Raw genomic sequence first — 23,968 nt, forward strand, 5'->3', positions numbered from 1 at the left:
CATTTTTCTCTAAAATTAACAATTTTTTTGGTGGGAAGAAAAAACCATTTGCTATTCTGGGAGATTTTTTAGATAATCATGAAGAAGCAACATTTTTACAGCGCTGTAATCACGCTGGTTCCTCTTTGCTAGATGCGATCCAAGCATGAATGCCCTTCTTCGTAGTCTCCATTCAAAATTTTGTCACAGGAATGGTTGGATGATTTTTCTTACGTGTTGGTATTTTCTTGTGTTGCAGGCGCAAGTTGCGGTGCGGAATGGTGCAAGCTGGCCTACTGGGAGCTGTCGCAGAGGATAGGGCGACTGTACCCGGTCGACACGCGAGTAGTCAACGTTTTCTGGGACCAGCCACACGGCGACGGGCTCAGCCTGGCCGCCCTGGCCCAGCACAGCTTCAGCCCGCCCCCACCCGATGCCGTCCGCCGAAATAGGAATAAAATTGGCGCAGGTCAGTCCTCAATCCCTCTCTCAATACTCGGAAGCTTCAGCCAGAGTCCCTTTATACTGAGAGTCAAGACAACATCCTCTCATGGAGTCACAAACGGGAATAAAGATTACAGAAATTAAACGTTTTTTGTAATCTTTGATCGGCCCATTCTCAAATTCCTTTCTCCGTTCGTTCTCTCATTCCGTTTGTTCCTTGCCGAACCCGTAATTCCCTGGTCCATTCCAGATTATAATCTTTGCAATCGGTGAAAATGTACTCTTTATTCCCGTTTGTGACACTGTGAAGGCCTAAAATACGGGAACCAATCGGAAATGGATTCACATTGTCTTGACTCTCTAGCTTTAGCCTCCTTTTCGACAGTCTGGGGCGTAGAAAACGCGGGAATCGTCGCTCCTCTGACGCAAGGGCGTATCTCGATCTCCGCATGAAACCCAGAAAACATAAGTAGGTTTATATATTTAACAGGGCTCACTTGGAAAATGAGATGCGCCCTTTCGTCAGAGAGGCAGAGGCGACGAGCTCATTCGGAGATGATAAATCTCCGGGAAGACGGAGGTCCTGTTTTTTGCCAGAGGGGCTAGGGGTAGGACGTAGAAAAAACTGGGCTGGGGTGCAGTGGTTTATCAGGGTTGTCACAGTCAGGGAACCCGGGAAAACCTGGAAATGCCAGCGGAAATGACTGAAGCGTCAGGGTAAAGTTTTTAAGTCACCTTTACTTGCTCTCTATAATGGGTCCGACTTTTTGAACAGCAAATTGTTTGCTCGATTATTATTTCAAATCATTTCTTAAACCATCTGGCTTATCCTCAGTTGTCAGGAAATGTTACCAAAATGTGTCAGAGACATCGGGGTAATGTCTGGAAATTTTATGTTTCTAATTCTGTGGCAACCCTATCTGTAACGATAAATCTCCAGGAAAATAGAGATTTGATGAAACGAGCTGACAGTATTTTTCAGTTTGTTTTTCCTACATGGAGAAAAGAACTTCATGCGTGGGACCTGAAGTTCAGGGCCTATGGATCTCTGTAGTCTGAAAACTTGAGGCCAAGCTGCCGAAGTCTGGGTCTTATGTTACTACATCTTAAGTTCATCGGCACTTAGGTTGACTCCTTTTGAGTTCCAACCTAAGCACCCAGATACTTCGTACGTGTGACCCGAAGTTGGGCAACTGGAAATCTAGTTTTCGGATACACCATCTGATCCGATCTGATACCGGCTACTTGTCAACAAAGACCAGCAAAGGGTCCTCTTTGTCTCTGACCATTACCTGCACAGCAACGGCGTGAGCGGTTCTAGACCTTCATGCTTAGGGGTGCCTAGAGGTGGAAAATGTCGGAGACCGGTCCCAAAGGGGACGGTCGCTCAGGGGAGGGTTAAGTTTCGGCCCTCAAGTTTTATCCCTCTCATACCATCCTTTTTCTTTTTCTCCCTTCCTTTCTACTGAAATACCTATAAATTAAATGTAGAAAATTTTTAGCAAAACTTTCCATCAAAACTACAATCTTACCATAAAAAAACAGTAGAATCTTTGTGAAACACGGCTATCAATATTAATTCTGTTTAAAACATTTTCAATTATTTGCTGCGATTTTTTCTCAGTGTGAGCGAATACAGAATCTTTTAAAGCAGTAATTTCACGGTTCCGATAACCGCACTTAATTTTTGCTTGGGGGTGCCCGGCATCCACAGGCACCCCCGTAGAACCGCCTTTGAGCAACGGAGGATCTCTCTTCCTCTCTTTGTCGAGATACCAACGGAGAGTCTCTTCCTGTCCTTGGGCGGAACTCCGGAGGATCAGGGACCCGTCCTTGATGTTATAGCCTTTGTAGCTTAGATTAGAATGTATTCGGTACACATGGAGTAACGTATGGTTTCTGTTTGTTGGTTGCAGGTATGACGCTAAGCTTGGAGGACGACGGAGTGTGGGTGTACAACCGGAGCGAGTGGCCGATCTTCGTGCACTCGCCGTCGCTGGAGGACCCGGACTCGAGGTCGCTCCTCGTCCACCGGGTGTCGTCCGGCTCCTGCCTCAACATCTTCGTGCCGGGCCTCTCGCTCGGTCTCTCGGCGCCCTACTACTGCGACGGCACTCACCCCCACCCTCGCCCACCCACCGGCCCCGTAGATCGGAACACAGTGCGCATCTCCTTCGCCAAAGGCTGGGGACCCAAATACTCCAGGCAAGAGGTCACGTCTTGCCCGACGTGGCTTGAGGTCCTCTTGGCCCCCTGCAGATAGCGCCACTTCCGCTCTCGAACCTGAGACCGACTGCCAAAGCCCGCCAATCCCCGCTCACCCCAAGCTCCCACTGCTCAAGGGACGCTTTCTTGAAGCTCTGACATCGGGAGGAACGCTTCCCTCAAGCTGCGACATCTGAAGAGATGCTTCCTTGAGACTCGGACATCTGGAGAGACGCTTCCCTGGAGGTCTAACATCTGAAGGGAGGCTTCCCTCAAGTTCTGACATCGGAAGGAGAGCTCCTCTTAAGCTGCAACATCTGAAGAGATGCTTCCTTGAAAATCTGACATCTGGAGAGACGCTTCCCTGGAGGTCTAACATCAGAAGAGATGCTTCCTTGAAACTCTGACATCTGGAGAGACGCTTCCCTGGAGGTCTAACATCTGAAGGGATGCTTCCTTGAAACTCCAACATCTGGAGAGACGCTTCCCTGGAGGTCTAACATCTGAAGAGATGCTTCCTTGAAACTCTGACATCGGAAGGAGAGCTCCCCTCAAGCTGTATCATCTGAAGGGATGATTCCTCGGAGGTCTGACATCTGGAGAGGCGCTTCCCCAATGTTTTGACATCGGAAGGAGCGCCTTCCTCAAGCTGCAACATCTGAAGGACGCTTCTTGAGGCTCTTGCTGAGGGAGGAAACAAGCTACTGAAAGAAGAACGTATTGAGCGTGTCAAAGCGCTGTCCGAAAGTGCTTCGTCTGTAGCCTATGTCTTTTCAAATGGTCCTTCAAGTATGAGGGTTTTAGTATTCCATCCGTAGAGTGAAAACTTAGGGTGGTGGCCAGTTGAGATTTAGCGAAAATTTTCTGAGTCATTTGATTCAGTCACGACTCGAGCATGGTTTAAAATTTTGATCGGAAGAGTTGTTAAATTGGACCCTTCAAAATGTCTGTTTTGTCTAAATTGTCCAAGAAAAAGGATTGAATGTTATTCTGGGACGTTTTCATAATATATCCCGCTGAGGAAGGAGAAAGATTGGCAACAATTCTAAAAAGTAATTTACATCACTAAGGACAGTAGATTTGAACTATTTTAAACCCAATTTTCATCAGTTTTTCTCTGAATGAGCAAAATGTAACAAAAAGCAACGTTGCAAATGGAGAAATTCATTTTATAACTTTCACCTCCTATTAATTATTTTCAAGAAAACAGTATATGATACAGAAGAGTGTCAGTTCGTTAGCATCAAATACAGCACTTCACGGTGAAAAATCGATTTCAAGCTCGCATGGTCCAACGTTTTCGACAATTTTGTAGCTAATTTCTAGTCCTGTTGCTTGATGTCTGTGGGAACAAATCTCTGACTAGCCACCACCTTGTATTTTGCTGTAAGTGACGTGTCTCGTCTGCACCTCATGCCTCATCTAGTGATGCTACTAGTGTTCAGGTTTTTGTATTTCACATCCAGTCAAGTTGTCCAAGCAGTCAGGAATAAAGTTTTTTAGAATGCTTAGTCGCTCGCAACTGATGGTATTATTAGGAGTTTGGTTTTTTTAAGCCAGCTTGTTTACTGTTGTTACCTATTTTCTTAATTTTATTACTTTCCCTTTTCTCACAATTCAACCTCCATGCTCTGAATTGTTCTGTTTGCTTTGATCAGTTGTAAAAGTTTGGCACTACTCACGCAGTCACTTAGAAAGCTACATTGTAGCCTCATTGCCGTCCATTAATCATGTGAATTCTCACCCCCACGGCCGGACCAATCTTAGTATCAAACTCTCTGCTCTCGAGTAAAGTTGATTTTTTTTAGATTCTTTTCTTTTAATGAATCATTCCTCTCATCCATACAGATGCAATCCGGATGTTCCGAAAGTTTTGCTGCATCAGTCAAACCATCTGAACTACTGCTTTGTGCTCTTTTTAAATCAATTCTTGAAAGAACATTTAAACCTAGCTTCTCTTTTGCATTTTCTGTGTTCCGGCATCCTCCTTTCAATTTTTGCTCTTTTATCCTATCTTTTGAAGTACAACATCTATGTAATTATGTGCAAAAAGGAGCTATGTCTCGTAAATGACTTTACGAATCAAAATTATTCATAAATTAACTATTAAGCAGCATCAAGATTAATCGCTAAATTATCGGGTAGTATTTCTGAGCGTCATATCTTAAAAACTTGGAAATAATTTTAATCTTCAGAAAACTGTGAATCATCGACGAAATTTATTTTTAGGTATGAGGATAGCTGTTTTTCTCTTTTTAAATCAAAAATAAGCAAGTTAGGATCAAATGATTTATTCACATCCTGATCAATCTCAATTACTCTGAAATATTATTTCGTTTTCAAAGTTCACAGCAGATCAAATCATCAATAATAGTAATTTAGACAGCTTCGGACTCGAGTACCAATATTTAAACACTTAATATGTCTTTGCGTTATCTTTTGTTGCGAATTATATGGAAGGATTGGAGCTTTACCCAGGACCTAGGAATATTGGGTTTTCTCCTATCAAATAATGCTTTCATTAAATGGAATACTGGTCACCTAGTTCCATACATTTCTTAGACAGCTGTTTTCTTAGCAAAAGTTTCTTCACCTCACTATATTGTGGTAACTTAGCCATAATATCATCAAAGGTGATAAAAATATTGCCGCAATGTTATACATACCCATGGAAAGTTATGGTTTTTTTTATCTTTTGATGAATCATCTAATTTCATTTTTCAGTTGGCAATATCTTCTTTCAAATATTCCGTTGGGTCTTGTCCATATAATTTTTTTCTTAACAGTTGGTGTTTTTTTTTTCTTTCTTTCTTTTCTTCTCTTTCCTCTTCAGTTCTGTTAATATTTCAAACCATACACCATCTTCACACCATAATTTGACCCCTTACTCTGCATTAACAAAAGAAATCGAACATTGTTTGTGATTGTCCTCTGTTCCTGCAGCTCAGGTGCATGTAAATGTCTGAAAGGCAATAAATTTGTGCCTTGAATTTGTAATGTGCATTTATAATGTCACAAGCGTCATTTCCCTACGTAAATGCTCTTTTTGTGCTAAGCCCTCTCTTTGTCAAGATTCTGTTAACTTTCATGAAATTTGTGGACAACAGTTAACTGTGTTAGCTTTTTTCTACCCGGAAGGATTCTTACAAAATGCTTTGTAATTTTTAATTCTCATTTTTTTTGAGGGTCTGAGAATTTTCTAGGATAGCCTTAAGTCTCCCTGTTTTTGAGTATTAAAGCTACCAAACAGATTTCACAGTTTTAATTCCCCTTTTTTTTCTCACCAACTGTATTGCGTTACAAATCATATTTGAAGGCAGTTATTCAGTACAGTATCAAGTTACACTAATTTAGGTCAGTTCAAGTGCAATTTCCAAGTCCCACACAAGATTTTGTTGATATCTCCAGTGTTAAATTGAGCTTGGAGACTAATGTGTATGTATGTATCTGTACCAATTTTGACTTTTGTACATACTGAATAAGAGCATTGCATTGTAAAAAGAGAGTAGATTAATTTTTACATGCCATTTTTCTATTCATTTTTTTCCTTTGTTTTTTTTTTTAAACATTTTTTTTTTCATTTATTTTATATTGTACTAACGCTGAGAATTGTGGTTTAAGTTAGGAATCAAGGGTTGGCCTTAGAAGATGCGATAATTGATAATAGATAATATGAAAATTGATAAAATTGGTTCTTTAAGAAAAGATTCTGTCCCTGGAGAGCGTTCAAATAGGTATCGATAAACTTTCAGTGCGCCATTTCTCATCCTAGTAAACCTTTTTTATCATTAAATGGGAGAAATCAATGAATTCCCACCCCCTTTTTTTACCTTCCTTTTTGTGGGCCTTGTATTAGTATTTGTTTCAGTCTTGCGGATGTTTGATACGTCTAGTATCGAACTCAGTTGCTAAGAAGTATTTTTCTAAGGGAATTCCTCTAAAAGTTGTTCTTGATGGGCCACATGAAGTTTTGATTGAAATTACATTCAACATCCCTCACCCTCTGATATGCTGTTCAATACTTTGTGAATAAATGAAGACCAGAGAGATGGCCTGCAATTAAATTTAGAGTTTCTGCTTTCTGCACGAAACATTCTTGTAAGTCTTAGCCGTTGATTCCTGCTGTCCACTACTCTTGCAATAACTTAAATTGTTTCTTCTAGTCAACAAATGAGAATTGTCTCCAATTGGAATCAATGAAAGTTTAAAACTACCTTTGGTGTTAATCAAGAGATGAAGTCTCAGGTTTGCATCTGCTAATGTTCAATTTTACTATCAAGGAAAGTCAGTGTTCAAAGTCTTTGCCAAAAATCACTAAATAATTGTGTCATACTTAACTGAGCTTATTATTTCAAAATGAGAATCTAAACTTTTTGAAAATATAAATACAATAGTCTATTTGTCAGGCATCATCAAATTTAATAGATCAAAGGAAGTTACACCTTTTTTGACATGAATTTTTCCCCCATTTATTTATTTTGCGACAATCTAGAACAGCTCGTTTATTTTCTTTTTTTCTCTTTAAATGAAAACTGGCAGTTGTTACTCAACTTCTGCTCTATTTTAATCTAAGCCGTGCTTTTTGATTGTCTTGTATTTGTCACTGTAGTCGTATAAAATTTTTGTATCCGAAAATTTTGCTTTGTCAGTCATCTTTAAATGGAAAAGTGAGTCAGAGAGCCATCCTGTCATTCAGTGATCCAGGAGGTTGAGGAGTAATTGCTTTTGCACTTGTTTTCTGAAGAAAAAAAATTCCTTTTAAATTCAGTTTTTTTTTTTTTTTTTTTTTTTTTGTATCTTGGTTTTTTTAAAGCATCATTTACTAACACATTCCATTGCTTTTCTTGGCACTTTTGTTTTTGTTTTTGTAGACAGGATGACTGTCATGTGGTAGTCTTTAATCCTGTCAAAATGTCTGACCTCGTTCATGCTACAAATTTTAATTTTGATAAGCAGGAAAACTTTTCAACACAACAAACTTCAGTGTATGAGTGCAACACTTTCAGTGCTTTTGATATGATCAGTTCAAAATTGTGTTTCTCCTTTTAAGTTTTTAGAGCTCACAAATTTCAAAGGTACAAATGTTCGAAATACATGGAACGAACTTTGTTTGTTCAGCAAGTATTTCAAAATTCTTCAGCTCACAATTTGTCTTTGCTTTGTTCAAAAACTGTATTTAATCACACTTTGGCTTCAGGCAAGAATGTTATCCACAGTTCTCAACAAAATTCAGATGATCTTGCATGTATGTCCAAAAAACTTCTGAATTAGTGTGCTCTACTTACTGAATAGGAAGGTAGTTTTACCGAGCGGCTGTTTTTCATGTTTTTTTTAGAAGAAGCATTCCCAAATTTTAAAAACTGGATTATAAAATAATGACTGATAGCAAAATTTTAATCTTACACTCAAACCTCTCTTATTTCTTGCAAAATTGATCTGGATATTTTAATCGTTTGGTTCAAAATACAAACTAACTTATTTGGACAAGTTAAATTTTCAATCCTTACATTTCAAAGTTGTATCTAGAGATGATATGCTGTTACGTTTAAACATATTCCTGTTAAACTATGTTGTAAAACCATCTTCTCTCTAAGTGAGCTATATTTTCCCCATCAGAATGAAGTTAAAGTTTGTGCCTGAAACTCCTCGCCATCAAGCAATATTTTGTTCTCTCTCAACAGTTGTGCCCCTACGTTTAATTCAGGCGTAGTACATATGCATATTCAGCACTTACCATTCAATTTTCATGCACAATTTTTCCACAAAATTTTCGTCCAACGCTCAAAACTATCCATTTTTTTTTTATTTTTTTGTGTCGTTTGTTGTCAAAATTTATACTGATTGTTTTTAAAATGTTGAATGTGCGTCAAATTAGTGCCTCTTTTATTAATTCTTCAAAATTTGTATTTATATTTTATATGTACATATGTATTAAAAGTCTTAGGACCATATTTCTATTTTCTTATTTATATACATGTAATAATGTGCTAACTGAATAAAATGAAAATGTTAAAATTTAATCTAGCTCTTAATTTTCCTCGATTCCAAGATAATTAGTTTTGATCACCTGGAACTATATTTTGAGTTAGGCGGTTTTTCAGTCCCAATTAAAGCTTTTTACTGCCTTGTTAAGGTGGATCTTTAGCTTTTGATCCACTCATTTCAAACGTACGATTGATATATCTCAAATTTAAACCTTTCGGTGAATTATTTTAGAAAATCTGAATTTCAGTCTGTTGATAAATCAATGAAGAATTGTTCCTACCAAAAATTATTCTCCAAAATCTGCAATAAATTCAAAAGTACTGCTTCCATTTTGCAACCAATTTCAATGTATCAATATCGATGGTTAATTGGAAACAGTACTTTGGACTTTGTTTTAAGATTTTGAAAGGTGATTTTCGGTAAGAACATTCTTCAATGATTTATCTGCAGACTGAAATTTAGATTTTTCTAAAATAATTCAATTGGGTTATATCGATTGTACCCAGAATGCATTGCGCAAAAGCTGAAGATCCACCTTAACATGTTGATTCTATTATTGTTAAGAGACATTCGTAAAAAAAAAAAAAAAAAAAAAAAAAAAATTTCATGATGAAAAAAACATTTCTCAAGGTTTCAAAACATTTTTGATGGCAAAAATATAAAATTCCGTAAAAGATTAAATTTATTACATCAATCAAAAGAACAGTTTACATTTTAATGAACAGAGACATAAACGAGTAAGTACGTAAAAAAGGAATTGAGAATTGAGAACGCATTAAACACTCAAACGTAATGTCAATAAATTTAAGATCAAGGATCTTTGTTAATTAGACTGCAACATCAGTCAGGCATAATTGCTGCATTTGGCAGCCGCTTTTGACAAAATACGAAACAAAATTATCACATAATGAAAAATCGTTATAATCATGGCACACCACTTGTGAAGCACGCAAGCTTGTTGAGCAACGTTGTAAATGTTTAGGATAAAATTCAAAATTTTAAGTACTAAGGCACAAAATAATAACGATATGGTATGATTCTGAAGCTCAAAATTTACCAATCGCAACTGCGAGTTACAGCAAAATAAATTCAAATTTAAATGAGAATTGCTTACATAGTTCGAGCAATCTGCAAGTTATTTTTATTTAATGTTAAACCTGCTTTTCAGTTCTCATGGCTGCCAAATTGAAAACCAGCACTCAATTAACATGGGTAAAAATAATTAAAGTTGTTTGCAACTGAAATCTCACAAACAACAGAATTTGGGACGAAGGAATCAAAGGAACCATTCCGTTCTTCTTCCTTCCCAAGTAAAAGGCGAATAATTATTTTACAGTGACAAACCCTATGTAATGACTAAGTTGACTGACTTTGATTGATTGAATTAGATGTATGGTGGGAGAAAATTTAAAGACTAATTCTTTTGATAGCGAGTAGTTTTTGTTCTACATTTGTATCGAGTGCTCATTGACCGTGTAACTTGCTGCTAGTGAGGAGGCAGTTTGCATTTCTCTTAGAAAAAATTCCAGCTCTTCATTACACAATCAAATGCTCGGAAAAATGTTTGGAAAGCTTACTTCGCTATAAAAATTCTCTAAATTACTTTCTTCCATTTGTTATGAATTTTGAAGTGGAATAATACATAACTACAAAATGATGGAATACTCCTACACTTAAAGCACGAAATGAGGTAAAGTCTCAAACACAAAATTTAATCAGAAATACATAAGAAACTGAGTTTTCGACTAGATAAGGTGCATTAAAGTTAATTCGGAGGTTTTATAAGGATAGAACACGTAAAAAAGTACCATCTATATACAAGCACTAATGCATTGTACCTAATATTACTAACGCCATACGGATTTGAAGTGCGAAAAATTCTAAAGTAAGCACTTGAATGATACGAGACAGTGCCCAGAACTATACTTAAAACTGTATGTTAATAGACTGAACAATTTGTACTGTGGATAATGGATAATTTTTTAAGGTTAAACCAAAAAAATACACCCTGATAAAACTAGCAGATTTAGTGATGAAAACAACTGTACAAAATTAGACAAAACTTAAGATAAGTACTACATACAAATGTACACATATTTTTAACATTACAAAAGGAACAATCATTCTTTAATACTGAAGTTGAGCTTTATTACCCAATTGAAAAATTCCTGAAAGATGTCTAAAGATAACGTAACTCAGGCAAGGCTGAATAATTTGTTACAAAGGAGAAGGGGTTGAAATTAGTTGGGTTATGACCTCAAAAAGGCCACGACCTAACTAAACGGTATTGACCGTTTTGAGGTCATGTAACAATCACAGAGGCAGAAATCTAGTATGAGGGTAAATTTGCTTGCGATTTTGATTCTAGTGAGGAGCTTCAAAAATTAAGGAAATAGGTTACAACAGGAACTGTGGCCTATAGACCAGACTAAAAATATGACCTACGGAGAGTATTCTAAAGATAATTTCTTACCAGAAATCGTGACAATTACAATTTCTCATGGCCACTTATCTTCCACTATCTTGATTTTGACACAAGAGCACCCTGACTGCTAAGAATGAGTCAAACATAAGATTTTACATTCCTACCACTCCTTAAGTCGGTGACATTCAGAACAGTTATTTTCTAATCTTTGGTTCGAAAACTGATCTTGTAGGGTGAGAAAAATCTACGGGTAGATGGATATTTTGGCTTTGAACATTTGGGAAAGTTGAAAGCTTAAAATACTGACGAATTACCGAAAGAAATCTTAAAAATAGAAGCCAGTTCGGAAAGAATTCAAAGTAAGACTTGAATAAGTCGAAATTTCATGGCACGGTTTCAAAAAACACAATATAAGAACTACAATGGCGCAGGGACGCTGTACAATGACGAAAGTCTAAACGGGCTCGAGTGGCGTGCATGCATGTTCCTGATCCTCCGGATGAACACGCACATGATTGCAACTGCCTTGAATCGGTTGCGCCTCTTCGGCTTCCCTTTTTTGTACGTTTCGTAGTAGCTGCAGCTCTGGACCAAGTCTAGTTGTTCCGCTTGATTCTCCAGATGGGTGCTGTAGGCTATCTGCAAGAAGCGCTTCTGCCAGATCAGGGCGCGGCGGTAGCGCTCGGCACGGTCCAACCGGCTAATCAGTAACTTTAAGGATGATGCGTCGAGGATGAGTTTGGAGGCCGACTGTGGCTCCTCGAGGGCCCGCGTCACTGAGTCCTGAAGCCTTCCAATTGAAAGTTTGAAATCAGCTTGCTCTTCGCTGAGCTTCTCGATGAGTTGTCTAGCATGCTCGAAAGACACAACGTTGAGCACTGGCTCCGTGGAGTTCTGAAAAATTTGTAGGATGTTAGAATTTAATTATACAGAGCAGATTTGCTATCAATGGACCACCAAACAACATGTGAATTTAAGCACAGTGATAAATATTTTCTCATCAAAATTTTATGTAGAACACGATTTGTTCAACACAAATTACTATGAGTGGCTCCTAGCAAATATATTAATTTTTTTTTTATGCATAATTTTAATCTTCCCATTCATAAAAAAAAATCATGGTTTACTTAAGTTAAATCACACACTACTTAAACGTTCCCATGACTATAGCAGTATGAGTATACAACAACCTTAAAATTGACACTTCTGCTCAGCTATTGCACGTTGTTTACACTTTGAGCAACACGGGGCAGGGAAGGAAAACTGCTTGCTTGAGAAACAACTTGAATTTAGGGCCAATTGATTGAGTGCCAAAACCATTGGATTTGGAATGCGCGACTTTTATTAAAGTTTACTCTGGTTTTTCACATCAGCAGGAAATTTCAAATTTTTTGTTACAAAATGCCAAATAAAAGGTTAATATCTCGGTTGGGAGAAAATTTCAGTACTTTTGTTGCGCAAATCGAGCTCTAGATTAAATCTTGAGGAAGAAATATACATCATAATGCTTGAATTTTCACCTTGTTTAGTGGTCCATTTCAAAGAAATGAGTATTAGTGCTAAAAAAAAACCCAGAAAAGTGGGATAAATTAGCGGGTATGCCTTAAAAATTTAAGTAATTTTCTATCAAAGGAAATTTACTGACAGTATTCTGCAATGAATGCGCTATTAGAAGTTCAGTCTTGCCATAAAAATGGTCAAGTTGCCAAGTCTCCAATCCAGATCAAAACTGGTTTGGTTTCCTGCTGGAGGTCTAGTCAACGATTACAAAGAAGGGTTGAATGGAGCTTTGCTGATTTTGCTTCTAGTAGTTCTGCTACAGTTGAAAATTTAAAATTTTCATCTTGTCTCTTAAAATATGATACAACCTGTAAGCAATTTTAAAAATCTCATGGACAATACGGACAGTAAATATTCCAATTCCAGCAACTCTAATGTTAGCTTGTGAGATCCATTGAATAAAATGACATCAAAGTTGTAGTTCACAGCATACACACCGATCATCACTATCACTAGATTGAGTTTGTAAAAATCACTCCGGCAGTATTGATTCTTAAACGAAGAATTTTGATTATAATATGACTTCAATTATTTGAAGAAATTTCTGAATAAAAAATCTTGAAGTCATAGCAGCATTAAAAATAAATAAAATAAAAAAAAACGAGAAAAACAAATACCTTGTCTCCTTTTGCTCCACCTGACGAGAGATGCAACTTTCGGCTCAGAGCCGTTTGGTTCAGTTCATTGGACAAAATTAACTCCTTTCTTAGTCGGTCACATTCCTCCACCAATTCTTTCTGTAATCAAATAATTGGAGAAATTTGTACTAGGGAGCATTCATAAATTACTCAACACACTTTTTTGGCTTTTTTGATCCTTTAATACGTAAAATCAAAATGGCGTAACGCTCTCCTGGACCATCCCCCCTTGAGCATTTCGGGATTTATAGACAGCCCCTTGGGGTTCAATAATGTTAGATTAGTCTCAAAATTCAAGAGAGGAATAATTCTCATTTTCAGAGTTAAGGTACATATTCGAGCAGTCATGATAGGGCCTCGATTTCCTGGAATTCAAGCAGCTAAAAATTAAAAATCAATTGATTAGGGTGAAATCAGATTTTTTTTCCATACAAGAGGACCTCCTCAACTTAACGACGTGTACTCGTGTCGGTATAACAACAGTATATTATACAACTCTTTCTTTGTTTCACTTGCATCCGGGTGTGTCTATTTCATATAACTGTCTACCAGTGTATTAGGAATGACACCGAGAAAATTTGCGGCAAATTGGATAGAAGAGCTAATATTTGCCTACAAGTTAACTATCAAAAAATTTCACCATCTTGGCAAGGATAATATTGGTATCAGCTCCTCCGAAAAGCTCTTATAAGTGAATAGATCTAGTTGCAATCTGAAACTGACACCGAGTTGTTTAAAAATCCGACTTAAACTTTGCCTGAAAAGAATTTGATCAAAATCTAGATTATGTACACCCAAAAATAGAGGAATAAACACAGATATAGAAGCTGAACTGTCTGTATGATGGTATCGATGTATGGTATAATGGTTCCCCGTTTAGGGCTTGAAATCGCCAATTTCGAAATGTTTTGCTAATTTGGCTCTCTTTGACAATAAGGTCCCATCTCACAGATCTACTCCCTGGGAATCCATTTTGTTTAAAACAGACTGGATGAAGTTAGAAAACCATCATTACTCTTAACTAGCAGAGTGTTTTATTGTAAAAAGCTTAAATAGACATGTAGACACTTCATTCCTATCACGAACTTGTTGAAAGTAATATAAATTATTAGACCAAAAGAAAGTGTCCAGCGCAAAAAGATCAACCCTAGAGATCCAATATTGAGTACATTTTATTTTGGATTGGATTCTAAGGCCTGCAAGGTCTCTACCTGTTTGGACAGATTGGTGGATTCTTCATTTCAATTTGATTAGACTCAAAAATTTCAATTGCTAATCTTACTCCAGAAAATGATTGGCGACACTACAAGAGAGCACAATGAGAGATAGAAGATGCTGTGATCACAAACCTGAACATTCGATGCTCGCTGGAGAGCTAATTTATGAGTTTGTTCGACTTGAAGTCTTCGCTTTTGTCGCCTGATATCTGCGTCTTCGACAGCTTTGATTTTAGCTTCTAGACTTCGATTCTTTTCCCTTTCAGTTCTGTTCAGGCAGTCAAGCTCCACAACCTAATCAGAAGACATTAATTTTATTTGAAAGTATGTTAAATTTTTGACTAAGGAGGCAAAGTTTATCATTCAGGATCAATATTTAAGCAAATGTCAGTGCCTTTTTGATGAAATCTTCATCATGTAAGCGAAGAAAATGTTGACATTACTCACAGATATAGACAACGATGAAAGCAAAGCATTACTTAGTACTAAAAAACGGTCGTAAATCAGCCAATACAGTTCAACTGCATTGCAATGTCGCAGAATTTTTCGGCACCTTTCACTTATTTTTTACCGTCCGATTGGTTCTCGCTAAGATTACACAACTATAATGATGAAGAAACTGGGAAAGGAGAACTTGCTCTTACTTTTGAACAGAATGGAAGAAGGAATTTGAAGGCTTTAAAAACTTATGGCTGCCAAGTTTTTGATATTTACTGCACTTGGAAAGCTACTTCACAGCAAATTAGATGTTCAGAGGTGTAGGGAAAGTACCGTTGAAGCTAAAGGACAAGAATTTTAAATCACTCGTCTGAGGATTGGGACTGAATCTTGCAAGATTCGTAAATGTGCATACCTGCCGCTCCAAGGCTTGTTTTACGCTGTTTAGAGTATCCAAATCTTTTTCCAATGTATTTGATTTTGATGCCTCCTTATCTTTGATGCTTTTCAGAACTGTTAGGTACCGTTTATGCTGGTCCAGCTCCACTTCCAGCTTGATACATCTCTCTTGTTCTTCGTTCAGTTTTTCCTGCAAAAGAGTTTCCTGAATTAGCTTTTGGGTTACATAAAATGAAGAGAACTCACAATCATGCTGCCGTTCTGAGGAAAAACGCTGTGTGTGCATTTGATTTTTGCCAAATCCCCACTAGGAAAATATTTATTTTTTAGGAAAGTTATGAATATTTTTTCATGAAATTTTCAGACAAAAATAGAAAAAACCGGCGCTCCGCGCCGGTTTTTGAGGGGGCTTTGCCCCCCCAAGCCCCTCCAGGACGCGCGCGTCTTTTACTTTGAGTGTCCGGCCTCAGTTGTTCTGTCTTTTAAGTGGCCCGCGCGTCCACCGCGGGAAGAGTGTATTTTCCGAAGGGAGGGGCGGGGGCGGGGAGCTATCGATCTTTGGAGGTTAAATTTACGTTTACACTGTTGGAGGCATTGATTATTCGAATAAGGACTTCATGTCGCCGGATTGCAACAACAATCCTCATGTAATGTCTGATATGAAAAAATGTCAACAAACGCTGTGGCAAGCTCGAATGACGATGGATGAATCTCCATAACCCACTGTGCGACAACATTGCCGTCTTGTCCACCAATTAACAGTCTGTAACCCACTGTGCGGCAATATAGCCGTCAGTTCATCAGTTCGTGACCCATTGTGCGACAACATTGCCGTCTTATCCACCACTTTTCAGTTCATGACCCACTGTGCGACAACATTGCCATCTTGTCCACCAATTTCAGGTCGTGACCCACTGTGCGGCTTCCCTTCTTTTGCCGCACATACCCCCCGCAAGCTCGCCGTTTTTAAACGGCTCGACCGATTTCGCTCAAATTCAATACCAGCTTAGAACTAAGTAAGATCTTCCTTCTGTAAAAATTTCGGGGGGAAAGCTTTTAATTTGCGCGAGTTATCGCGCCCACAAAATTGAACCTCCCCCCACTTCTCACCCCCACCATTCGAAATGTAATACTTCGATCTCCGTTTTTTTTTCGCAGAATGGTAGTCCTGTTCCTCTTCTTTACATCGCAAAAAATTTCACTCGGAAATTTTTTAAAATGAGGGAAATATAACCAAGTAAAAATCGGAAAAACCACGATGAGTCGGAAATACATACACAAATAAACACACACACACACACACACCCACACACACACATATATATATATATAACAAACATGAATTCAAACGGCATGCATATTCGTAATCTACGACCCATGATCGATGCTCATTACATGGTCTTTGGTTCAGGTCTGACATCAGGGGAGAACGCAATAGTGTATTTCCTTCGGAAAATACACTAATAAAATAATATAAATAATGAAATAATAAATAAAATCAAACAAAAATAAAATTCTATGAAAAATTGGAAGAGAAATATATACAAACGCTCCTGGATATTCCTGATTTGTCAAATTAAAGTTGGTAACATCCGAAGGTTCATAAGGCGTTTTTCCTTGACTTGAGAGTAAGGGAAACTGCGAAATGGTCAGATATGCAATTTGTGCCTTACTTAAATTGCTTTTTTGCTTATGGTCGTGAGTTCATTACAATCTCAAGATTACTGGCGACATTTTAACTTTTAGCTGAGAGATACATATTCAAAAAAATTTGTAATTTTTTCTACTATTTTTGTGACTATTTTTCTCGAAAATCAGAGATCTTACACTCCTTACAGTTAATTGAGGGAGATGTGAGATGAGTAAAATAAAATGAGAGCAGAGATTTTGAAACCACGCAATAAATACATGTTCTGGCAGTTTTACTTGGCCTCAAAAACATAACGTCCAGGCTTTACAACAACTTTCAGACAGACTATCACAGTTCATGAGTCCTGTCGGTAAAAAAATTACTAGAAATCTTTGATTATGGAAACTTTGCTTTAATTATTCCCAGCTCGGAATTTCCGATCTGAGAAGAGAGCTGGCTCCACAAAGAAGAAGAAAATCGATTGAGATAAAAATGTATAAAAATATAATAGAACATAACATAAATATTACCTTCAGATGTTGTTCATTCATCGATTCTTGTTGTACTGGTTTTGAAGACTTGATTTGAGCTTGTAGCTCCTCGCACTTTGCTTTCTCTTTCTGATATAAAAGCTCAAAATGAACTTTGGCGTCTAGAATTTTATTCAGCTCCTTCTGATGACTCTGAAAAGTAATAAAAATGGCTGTGATATGCTAAAATAATCATGACTCTTACTGTTCTGACGCGAATTAAACTCTGGCTTAAATTCAGAATAACTGAAAAAAAAAAATTGGCTACTGACTTTATGACTTTCATAAGTTTTGAGGACATAAGGCCGTTTCCTAATTTTCATTGGAAAAACTTAGCACCAAATTTTGGGTTGAGGGGGGGGGGGTGGTTAAGTCAAAATTTACGCTACCAAGACTCTTTTTACAGCTTCATTAGCTTAAATTAATCTGAATTTTCCGTTTTTATGATTTTCTTCCCAAATTAAGAACCGATTCTGGTACTAACACCTAAACACCGAACACCGGACCCGAACACCAATTCTGGGTATAAGCATACACGAACAATAATTGGGTCACAAAATCAAAAAGTTTGTTGTTTAATTACTATCTAGAAAGAGTTTGTGTGAATAAAATATAGAATACTGATAGCAAATATGATTGAGAGGCTTGTTTTGAGAGATGCTCGACACGTAAAAAAAAAAAAAAAAAATCCAGAAAAAGGAAAAAACTGAATTTAGCTGAAAAGTTTTGGTGAATGGAAAATTTTTTCAACACATGTTATTTAGTTCCTGAAAAGAGTGTTGCAGCTAAAATATTGAAGCTTACTGGTCCTTCAATTGTGCAGTATGGACGATTTTGAGCATTGGATTTGGGCATTTTTCGAAACAAACAAAAATTCATGCTAATTTTTCAATGCAAAATTAATAAAAATTTTAGAAAAAAAAAATGAAAGATACAAATAACTCTAAAAACAACTTTGCTGCAATGAAACGGGATTTTAATTTTTTCTGAGTTGGGCAGTTTTCAAAGCGAGACATAAAATCTTACCTCTACCAAAAGCGCTGTCTCTTGCTGTAGTTGAAAACATATCCTCTTCCTTGCCAACAAATCGGTTTGCAACTGCTTGACTTGCGTTTGACTCTCAAGCAACTCTAGTTCTAAGAACGGAACTTTTTCTTTAAATGTAGACAATTCAACGCTGAAAAAAATAAGCACAACTGGATAGTAACAACACTTGAAGCTAAATCTTGACAGCAAAATAGAAAATTTATCAGAATAATTCCCTGAAAATCTGAATTTGAGTTTTTAACAAGAACATTCACTCTCATTCAAGAGTCATATCTTGGGTTTAATTAGACATTTTTTGGGCCAAAAATTCATAAACACTCCTACATGCAATGGGACACAGCTCAATTTTGGATGGCTACATGAATCGCAGTATGGACAGTCAAAAGTTTGCAAATATTTTTTGATGGATGATACTTCCATAATTTAATACAAAACTTGATATTTGGACATTAGGAAGAAAAAAAAAAAAATAAAAAAATCTCTTTCATACCTTCAACCTTTCAAAATTCCTAAGTGAGCATACTTACGTCATATTGACTAATCGATCATCCTGATACGTTGTTATATTCGTCGATACCTGCTCCACAATATCCAGCTTCAGTTGCAGATCTTTAACCTTCTTCCGTTCCTCATTCAGGAGCGTTTCCAGATTTTGAATCTGGACCTGATAATTCAGTACCGACTCCATCAGCATCTGATACAAAATAAAAACATTAAATTTTGTTTATCAAGAATCAAGATAAAATAATTTAAGATAAATTATCTAAACCAGGCAAAGGAAAAATTGGATTCTATAATTTTAACGATAGAATACCAACAAGAGGCACTCACATATTGTGTGCAATACAAAAACATAAATTTTTCTCTTCGACAGATGTAAGCGTGAACAGAAAAACGAATCTTATTCCACAAAGGCAAAAGTTTCAGTGAGACAATTTTTGTTCAGTCAAGTCAAAACATCAGATTTGAAGATTAAAAATTTAGAAGCGATGGGAATGAAAATGGTGACACTTACAGCATGGGATTCTGATGATGCTTGTGGTGCGCAGTGTTTGGTTGGCGTAAGGCTAGTGATCAATGTATCATCCAACTGCTTCGACCTATTCAACTCTTCTTGAACACAGCGTGTCAGATCTTCTACTGAGCCTGCAATTAGATTTAAATTTTTTTAACAACAATGGTAGAGCAAAAAAACTGAAAAGGCATTGAAGTAAAAAAAGCACTTATTATGATAGTTTTAAAGAGCATTTAAGAAGTAGTTGCAGGAGAGAGGAATTGGAGTTTCCGCACCATACAAAAATAAAAACGAGTTTAAAAGGGGGGGGGGGAGGGAGGTGATAAGTTTTATTTTTTTCTTTCATTTAACTGGATCAAGAAAGTAACATGGTTAATGCATACCAAAAAATACTGACTTCTGTCTCTTAATTACAACATGGTGGCATAAGAATGACCATGAGGGACGATTGAGATTAGCTAAAAATAATCAGAGAAAATCTTGATGTTAAAATCTTCTCAGATTCGTTTTGCTTTTAGATGACACAGTAGCTAACACCTAGCGCCCATAGGAGAGAATTTATTTTAGTTTTAATACACTTTGGAGACCTACGTTTTTCTACATATTTTTTTCCAATCTAAATGGATGAGAATATTTACCCGTGCCTCTGTGAGAAGTCAATCCCTCCATCTCCATGAGCGAGCGTGGTTGATAGCCGTTCAAGTCCAATGCCAAATTTGAATGATTGATATCATTTTCCTTTTCTCTGGCCAAATTCAGACTTCCTTTCAAGTCTTGCAGTTTTTTCTCACTCATCTTCTTGCTTTCCAGCGCTTTCTGATAGCTAACTTTCAGCGAGTCATACTTCTCTTTCACAGATGCTAACCGATTCCTTTCCTCTGCCAACTCAGCTTGCACCAACTGCAGGGATTCGAACACTCCTTTGCCCGTTTCATCAAATGGTACATACAGGCTGAAAAAGAACGGATCATAGTTGGAACAACACCCTTTGTAGAGATATTTTCAAAACGGCGCAACATATTTACAGATCAAGACTTCTTCAATTATTCAGGATAAAGAAACCAACTGATTGTTCTGTGCCTCTAAGCCTGCATTCATCTGTATTCTGCCTGCCTAGTCTAAGTAAGAGCACGAAGAAAAAAAACGTTAGCATTTCTCTTGCTCTAAAAAATAACTGCTGTATCAATTTGTTTTATTTAAATGATGAATTTCCAGAACTTGTTGATTGACGGCTGCACGGAAAATAACGTTATGCGTTTCTCTTTATCTTGATCTAAAAAATAACTACTGTATCGATTTTTTTTATTAAATAATGAATTTCCATAACTTGTTGATTGACGGCTGCACTGGGTTGCCCATTTGCTTTTTACCTGTTGTAAGAGAGGTTTTAATGCTTCATCGTTCCTGTTCTACTGCTGATTAACTAAAATTCTCGAAAATATCAGCCAAGAAAACTGGGAAAAATAATTTATGCAAGGCCTTCGGTCATCCCAGGCATCAAGCCTATGAGACACTACCTGCAAGATATTTTCCGAAAAATACATTGGCAGTCAATATTTTAACCTCTTCTACGCTCTTGTGTTCAGTAATAAGTTAACCGTTTTGATTATGGATATAGCTTAACCTCTTCTATGCTCTCGTGTTTAGTAATAAGTTAACCGTTTTGATTATGGATATAGCTTTATGAATTTTTTACAGGATTAAGTGAGTTAATTTCAATGATTCAAAAGCATTTGGAAAATTTAATTCTTACCTAAAAAACAAGGAGGAATATAATACCAAAAATGTCAGTGATTTTTTCACATGGACGACTTCATTAGAAGTGTCCTGTAACTTTATCTATAGATTTCTACCCTTCCGGCAACAAAATGATCTATTCAAAATGCACAATGGCAACTGACCTCTTGATAGGGTTATTCCATTCACAACTTCCCGCTCTGAGCCTACTTTGTGCATGTTCAAACTGCGCCTTCAGCTCCTCGTTAGTCCTCTCTAATGCATCTACTTGACTGCGAAGATTTTCACACTCAGCCTTGGTGGACTGCACTAGTGACTCTAAATTGCCATTCAGTTGCTTGATTGACTCCAGTTCTTTTTGCGATCTAACGTTATATTGCTTCAGCTCCTTATTTTCTGCTGCGGTAACGCCCAGTTGCTTCCGTAGTGACTGGGCTACTATTTCACTATCCTCCAGTGCTTTCTTCACCGAACTGAGGTCATCTTTGAGAACCTAGAAGAGGTGAAAGGTCACTTTAAAACGTGATAAAAATTACTGATTTCGTTTCAATGAAAGATTGGTTTGGCACGTCCTAGAATTGTGTTTTGCTAGTTGAATTTCATAGATTAAAAAATGGTAAGATCTGTCGAACATGCATTTTCTTCTTCTAATATTAACAGAGATATTTCTAGACAACATCATCCATTACATTGGAACATTTCACGGACTATTCCATCTTCAATTCATCAAATAGGGATGAACAAAAATGGCGCTATTTACTCCGTTGCATCCTTAGGGATATTGATGGCTAAAGAGCAAAACCATTTGTCTCCATTACAATATTTCTAAATGTCCGTTTCTATTTTTTTTTTTCTTTTTTAAGAGGAACGAGCAAACTTAATTATTTTGAATTCAAACAGAATGTTCTGCTAACAGAGAAGAAAAATTGAGGAACTTTTCGAGAAATCAAGTTGACTAGTTATCCAAGCAAAAAATAAAGTTTGAACAAGTCTGCATTGTTGCAAACGGAAATACGTGGTATCATACTTCGGTGATTGATATCAAGGTGATTGGAACCAATTTACTTAAAGAAATAATATTGAAACGGAGGATCCATCATGCACCGTGTTTCAGTGATATTTTTAAAAATGAACTCTCGATAAAGGGGTTTTTTTTTTTTTTTGTTAATTAATTTAGAATTCAAACAGCATGGTAAAATTTTTTGAAAACCCCGACTGACATTCCCCATTTTGTCCAAACCACACCATAAATGAAAAAAAAAAATACCTTATTATCCTGCACTATTTCACTCATACTCTTTATGAGGTTCTCATTTTCACGCTGCAAACTTTCGCACGTTTCTTTCATTTCGATGAAACTGGAAATCTCTTTCTCTAGTTCCTGGACTCTTTGTGCTGCGGCTCCAATTTGCGAAACCTCGCACTTTAAGTTCCTGTTTTCATCTTGAAGTTGACTCAACTGCGTGCAAACAGCATTTTTCTCATCCTCCAATTCCTTGCAAAGTAGTTTGGCGTCATCGTTGGACTTCTTCAGTTTCTCCACGACTAGCTTCAAACCTTGAACATCACTTGAGAGCTTGATGGAGGCTTCCTCTTTGTCAGAGATCAAATCTTTCAAGCTAAGGATTTCTTCCATTTTTTTGCTGAGCTCCGCTTTGAGACGAGATTCCGAGTCTAGAAGGACGGTAAGGTCCCGCTCCGTTTGCTCTTTCTCTTCAAACAGTAGTTTGTTTTCATTTTTTATTACATGTAGATCACTCTGCAAGCTCAAGATGTGCGACAACTGAGACTCAAGGTTTTGAATCTTTGTATTTTTCTCATCAAGTTTCGATTTCATTTCCATTAAGGAGCTGTTTAAGTGAGTCTGAAACAAAATGGGATACTTTTAATGAGTATAAGACACTCAATATCACTTGTTAATGGTGAAACTGCTAAGACACGCGTCTTGGTGTGCGAAACTGAAGATTTCCTGGTATAACTAATTTTAAATGGAAAAATACTCATCATCATTACTTGAAAATTTCCCTGATTTGTCTTCTCTACATCATGAGTATTAAGTGAAAATTTCAAGCAGTCAAGTTGAATTTTTTGCTTCGATACAGTAAAAAGGAGGCGGAGATTTTAAAATACAGCAAACAAGAGACATGTTTTGGCAGTTTCACCGTGGTTGTGTTGAAAAAACTTAGAGAAATATTCTAACGATAAGTATGAGGGAGAATTCAATGACAAACGTAAAGCTGTTAAGAAATAATGAGTGAGAATGAAACCACCAAGGCTAGCATGACTGACTGACTGATGTGACAGCTTGAAAGATGAAACATTTACAAAACAAACAGATTTTTATTCTGGTATCATGGGCTTTGTCAGACTAAAATGCACATTCCTAAAATATACATTTTAAAAACAAGAGGCTCCTATAGACAATATCCCATATTCCCTTCAAACTAAAGTTATTTGAAGTCTCCCCCCCCCCCCCCCCCCCCCCAAAGAAAAGTTTCAACTTCAGACAATTTCAAAAGTGATATGAAACGAAAAAATATCAACTGTGAATAGAGGAGGTTAAATTATCTCATGCCAAAATGTCAGATAAAAAGTGGACAGTCACGTCAACCGAAAGGAAAAAAAAGTAGCTCCATCAAACTTCAAACAACGGCATAACCATCAGAACTTTATTCATTTATGCAACTTTGCTTTTGTATCGTTTATAGATAAATTTTCT

At 37.0% G+C, this 23,968-nt stretch overlaps 2 protein-coding genes across 5 annotated transcripts in view; one reads left to right on the plus strand and one right to left on the minus strand.

Moving 5' to 3' along the window:
- The window catches only part of Dad (Daughters against dpp), a 71,378-nt gene extending 62,730 nt beyond the window's left edge, over nucleotides 1-8,648 (plus strand). The window contains exons 4-5 of the mRNA XM_019050979.2: nucleotides 239-448; nucleotides 2,340-8,648. Of these exons, the coding sequence (XP_018906524.1) occupies nucleotides 239-448; nucleotides 2,340-2,686 (557 nt within the window). The 3' untranslated portion in view covers nucleotides 2,687-8,648. The remainder of the gene's footprint in view (nucleotides 1-238; nucleotides 449-2,339) is intronic.
- Nucleotides 8,649-9,277: 629 nt separating this feature from the next.
- LOC109036203 (uncharacterized) overlaps nucleotides 9,278-23,968 on the minus strand; it is a 72,128-nt gene continuing 57,437 nt past the window's right edge. For all 4 annotated transcript variants that reach the window (XM_072299716.1, XM_072299714.1, XM_072299713.1 and 1 more), the window contains 11 exons: nucleotides 22,517-23,113; nucleotides 21,414-21,742; nucleotides 20,151-20,464; nucleotides 19,513-19,643; nucleotides 19,025-19,191; nucleotides 18,477-18,627; nucleotides 17,451-17,603; nucleotides 15,307-15,480; nucleotides 14,586-14,747; nucleotides 13,216-13,335; nucleotides 9,278-11,932 (listed from right to left, as the gene is read on the minus strand). In XM_072299716.1, coding sequence (XP_072155817.1) covers nucleotides 11,456-11,932; nucleotides 13,216-13,335; nucleotides 14,586-14,747; nucleotides 15,307-15,480; nucleotides 17,451-17,603; nucleotides 18,477-18,627; nucleotides 19,025-19,191; nucleotides 19,513-19,643; nucleotides 20,151-20,464; nucleotides 21,414-21,742; nucleotides 22,517-23,113 — 2,775 coding nt within the window. In that variant the 3' untranslated portion in view covers nucleotides 9,278-11,455. The remainder of the gene's footprint in view (nucleotides 11,933-13,215; nucleotides 13,336-14,585; nucleotides 14,748-15,306; nucleotides 15,481-17,450; nucleotides 17,604-18,476; nucleotides 18,628-19,024; nucleotides 19,192-19,512; nucleotides 19,644-20,150; nucleotides 20,465-21,413; nucleotides 21,743-22,516; nucleotides 23,114-23,968) is intronic.

Source organism: Bemisia tabaci, chromosome 4, assembly GCF_918797505.1.
Source record: "Bemisia tabaci chromosome 4, PGI_BMITA_v3".
In the NCBI taxonomy this organism is placed as follows: Eukaryota; Metazoa; Arthropoda; class Insecta; order Hemiptera; family Aleyrodidae; genus Bemisia; species Bemisia tabaci.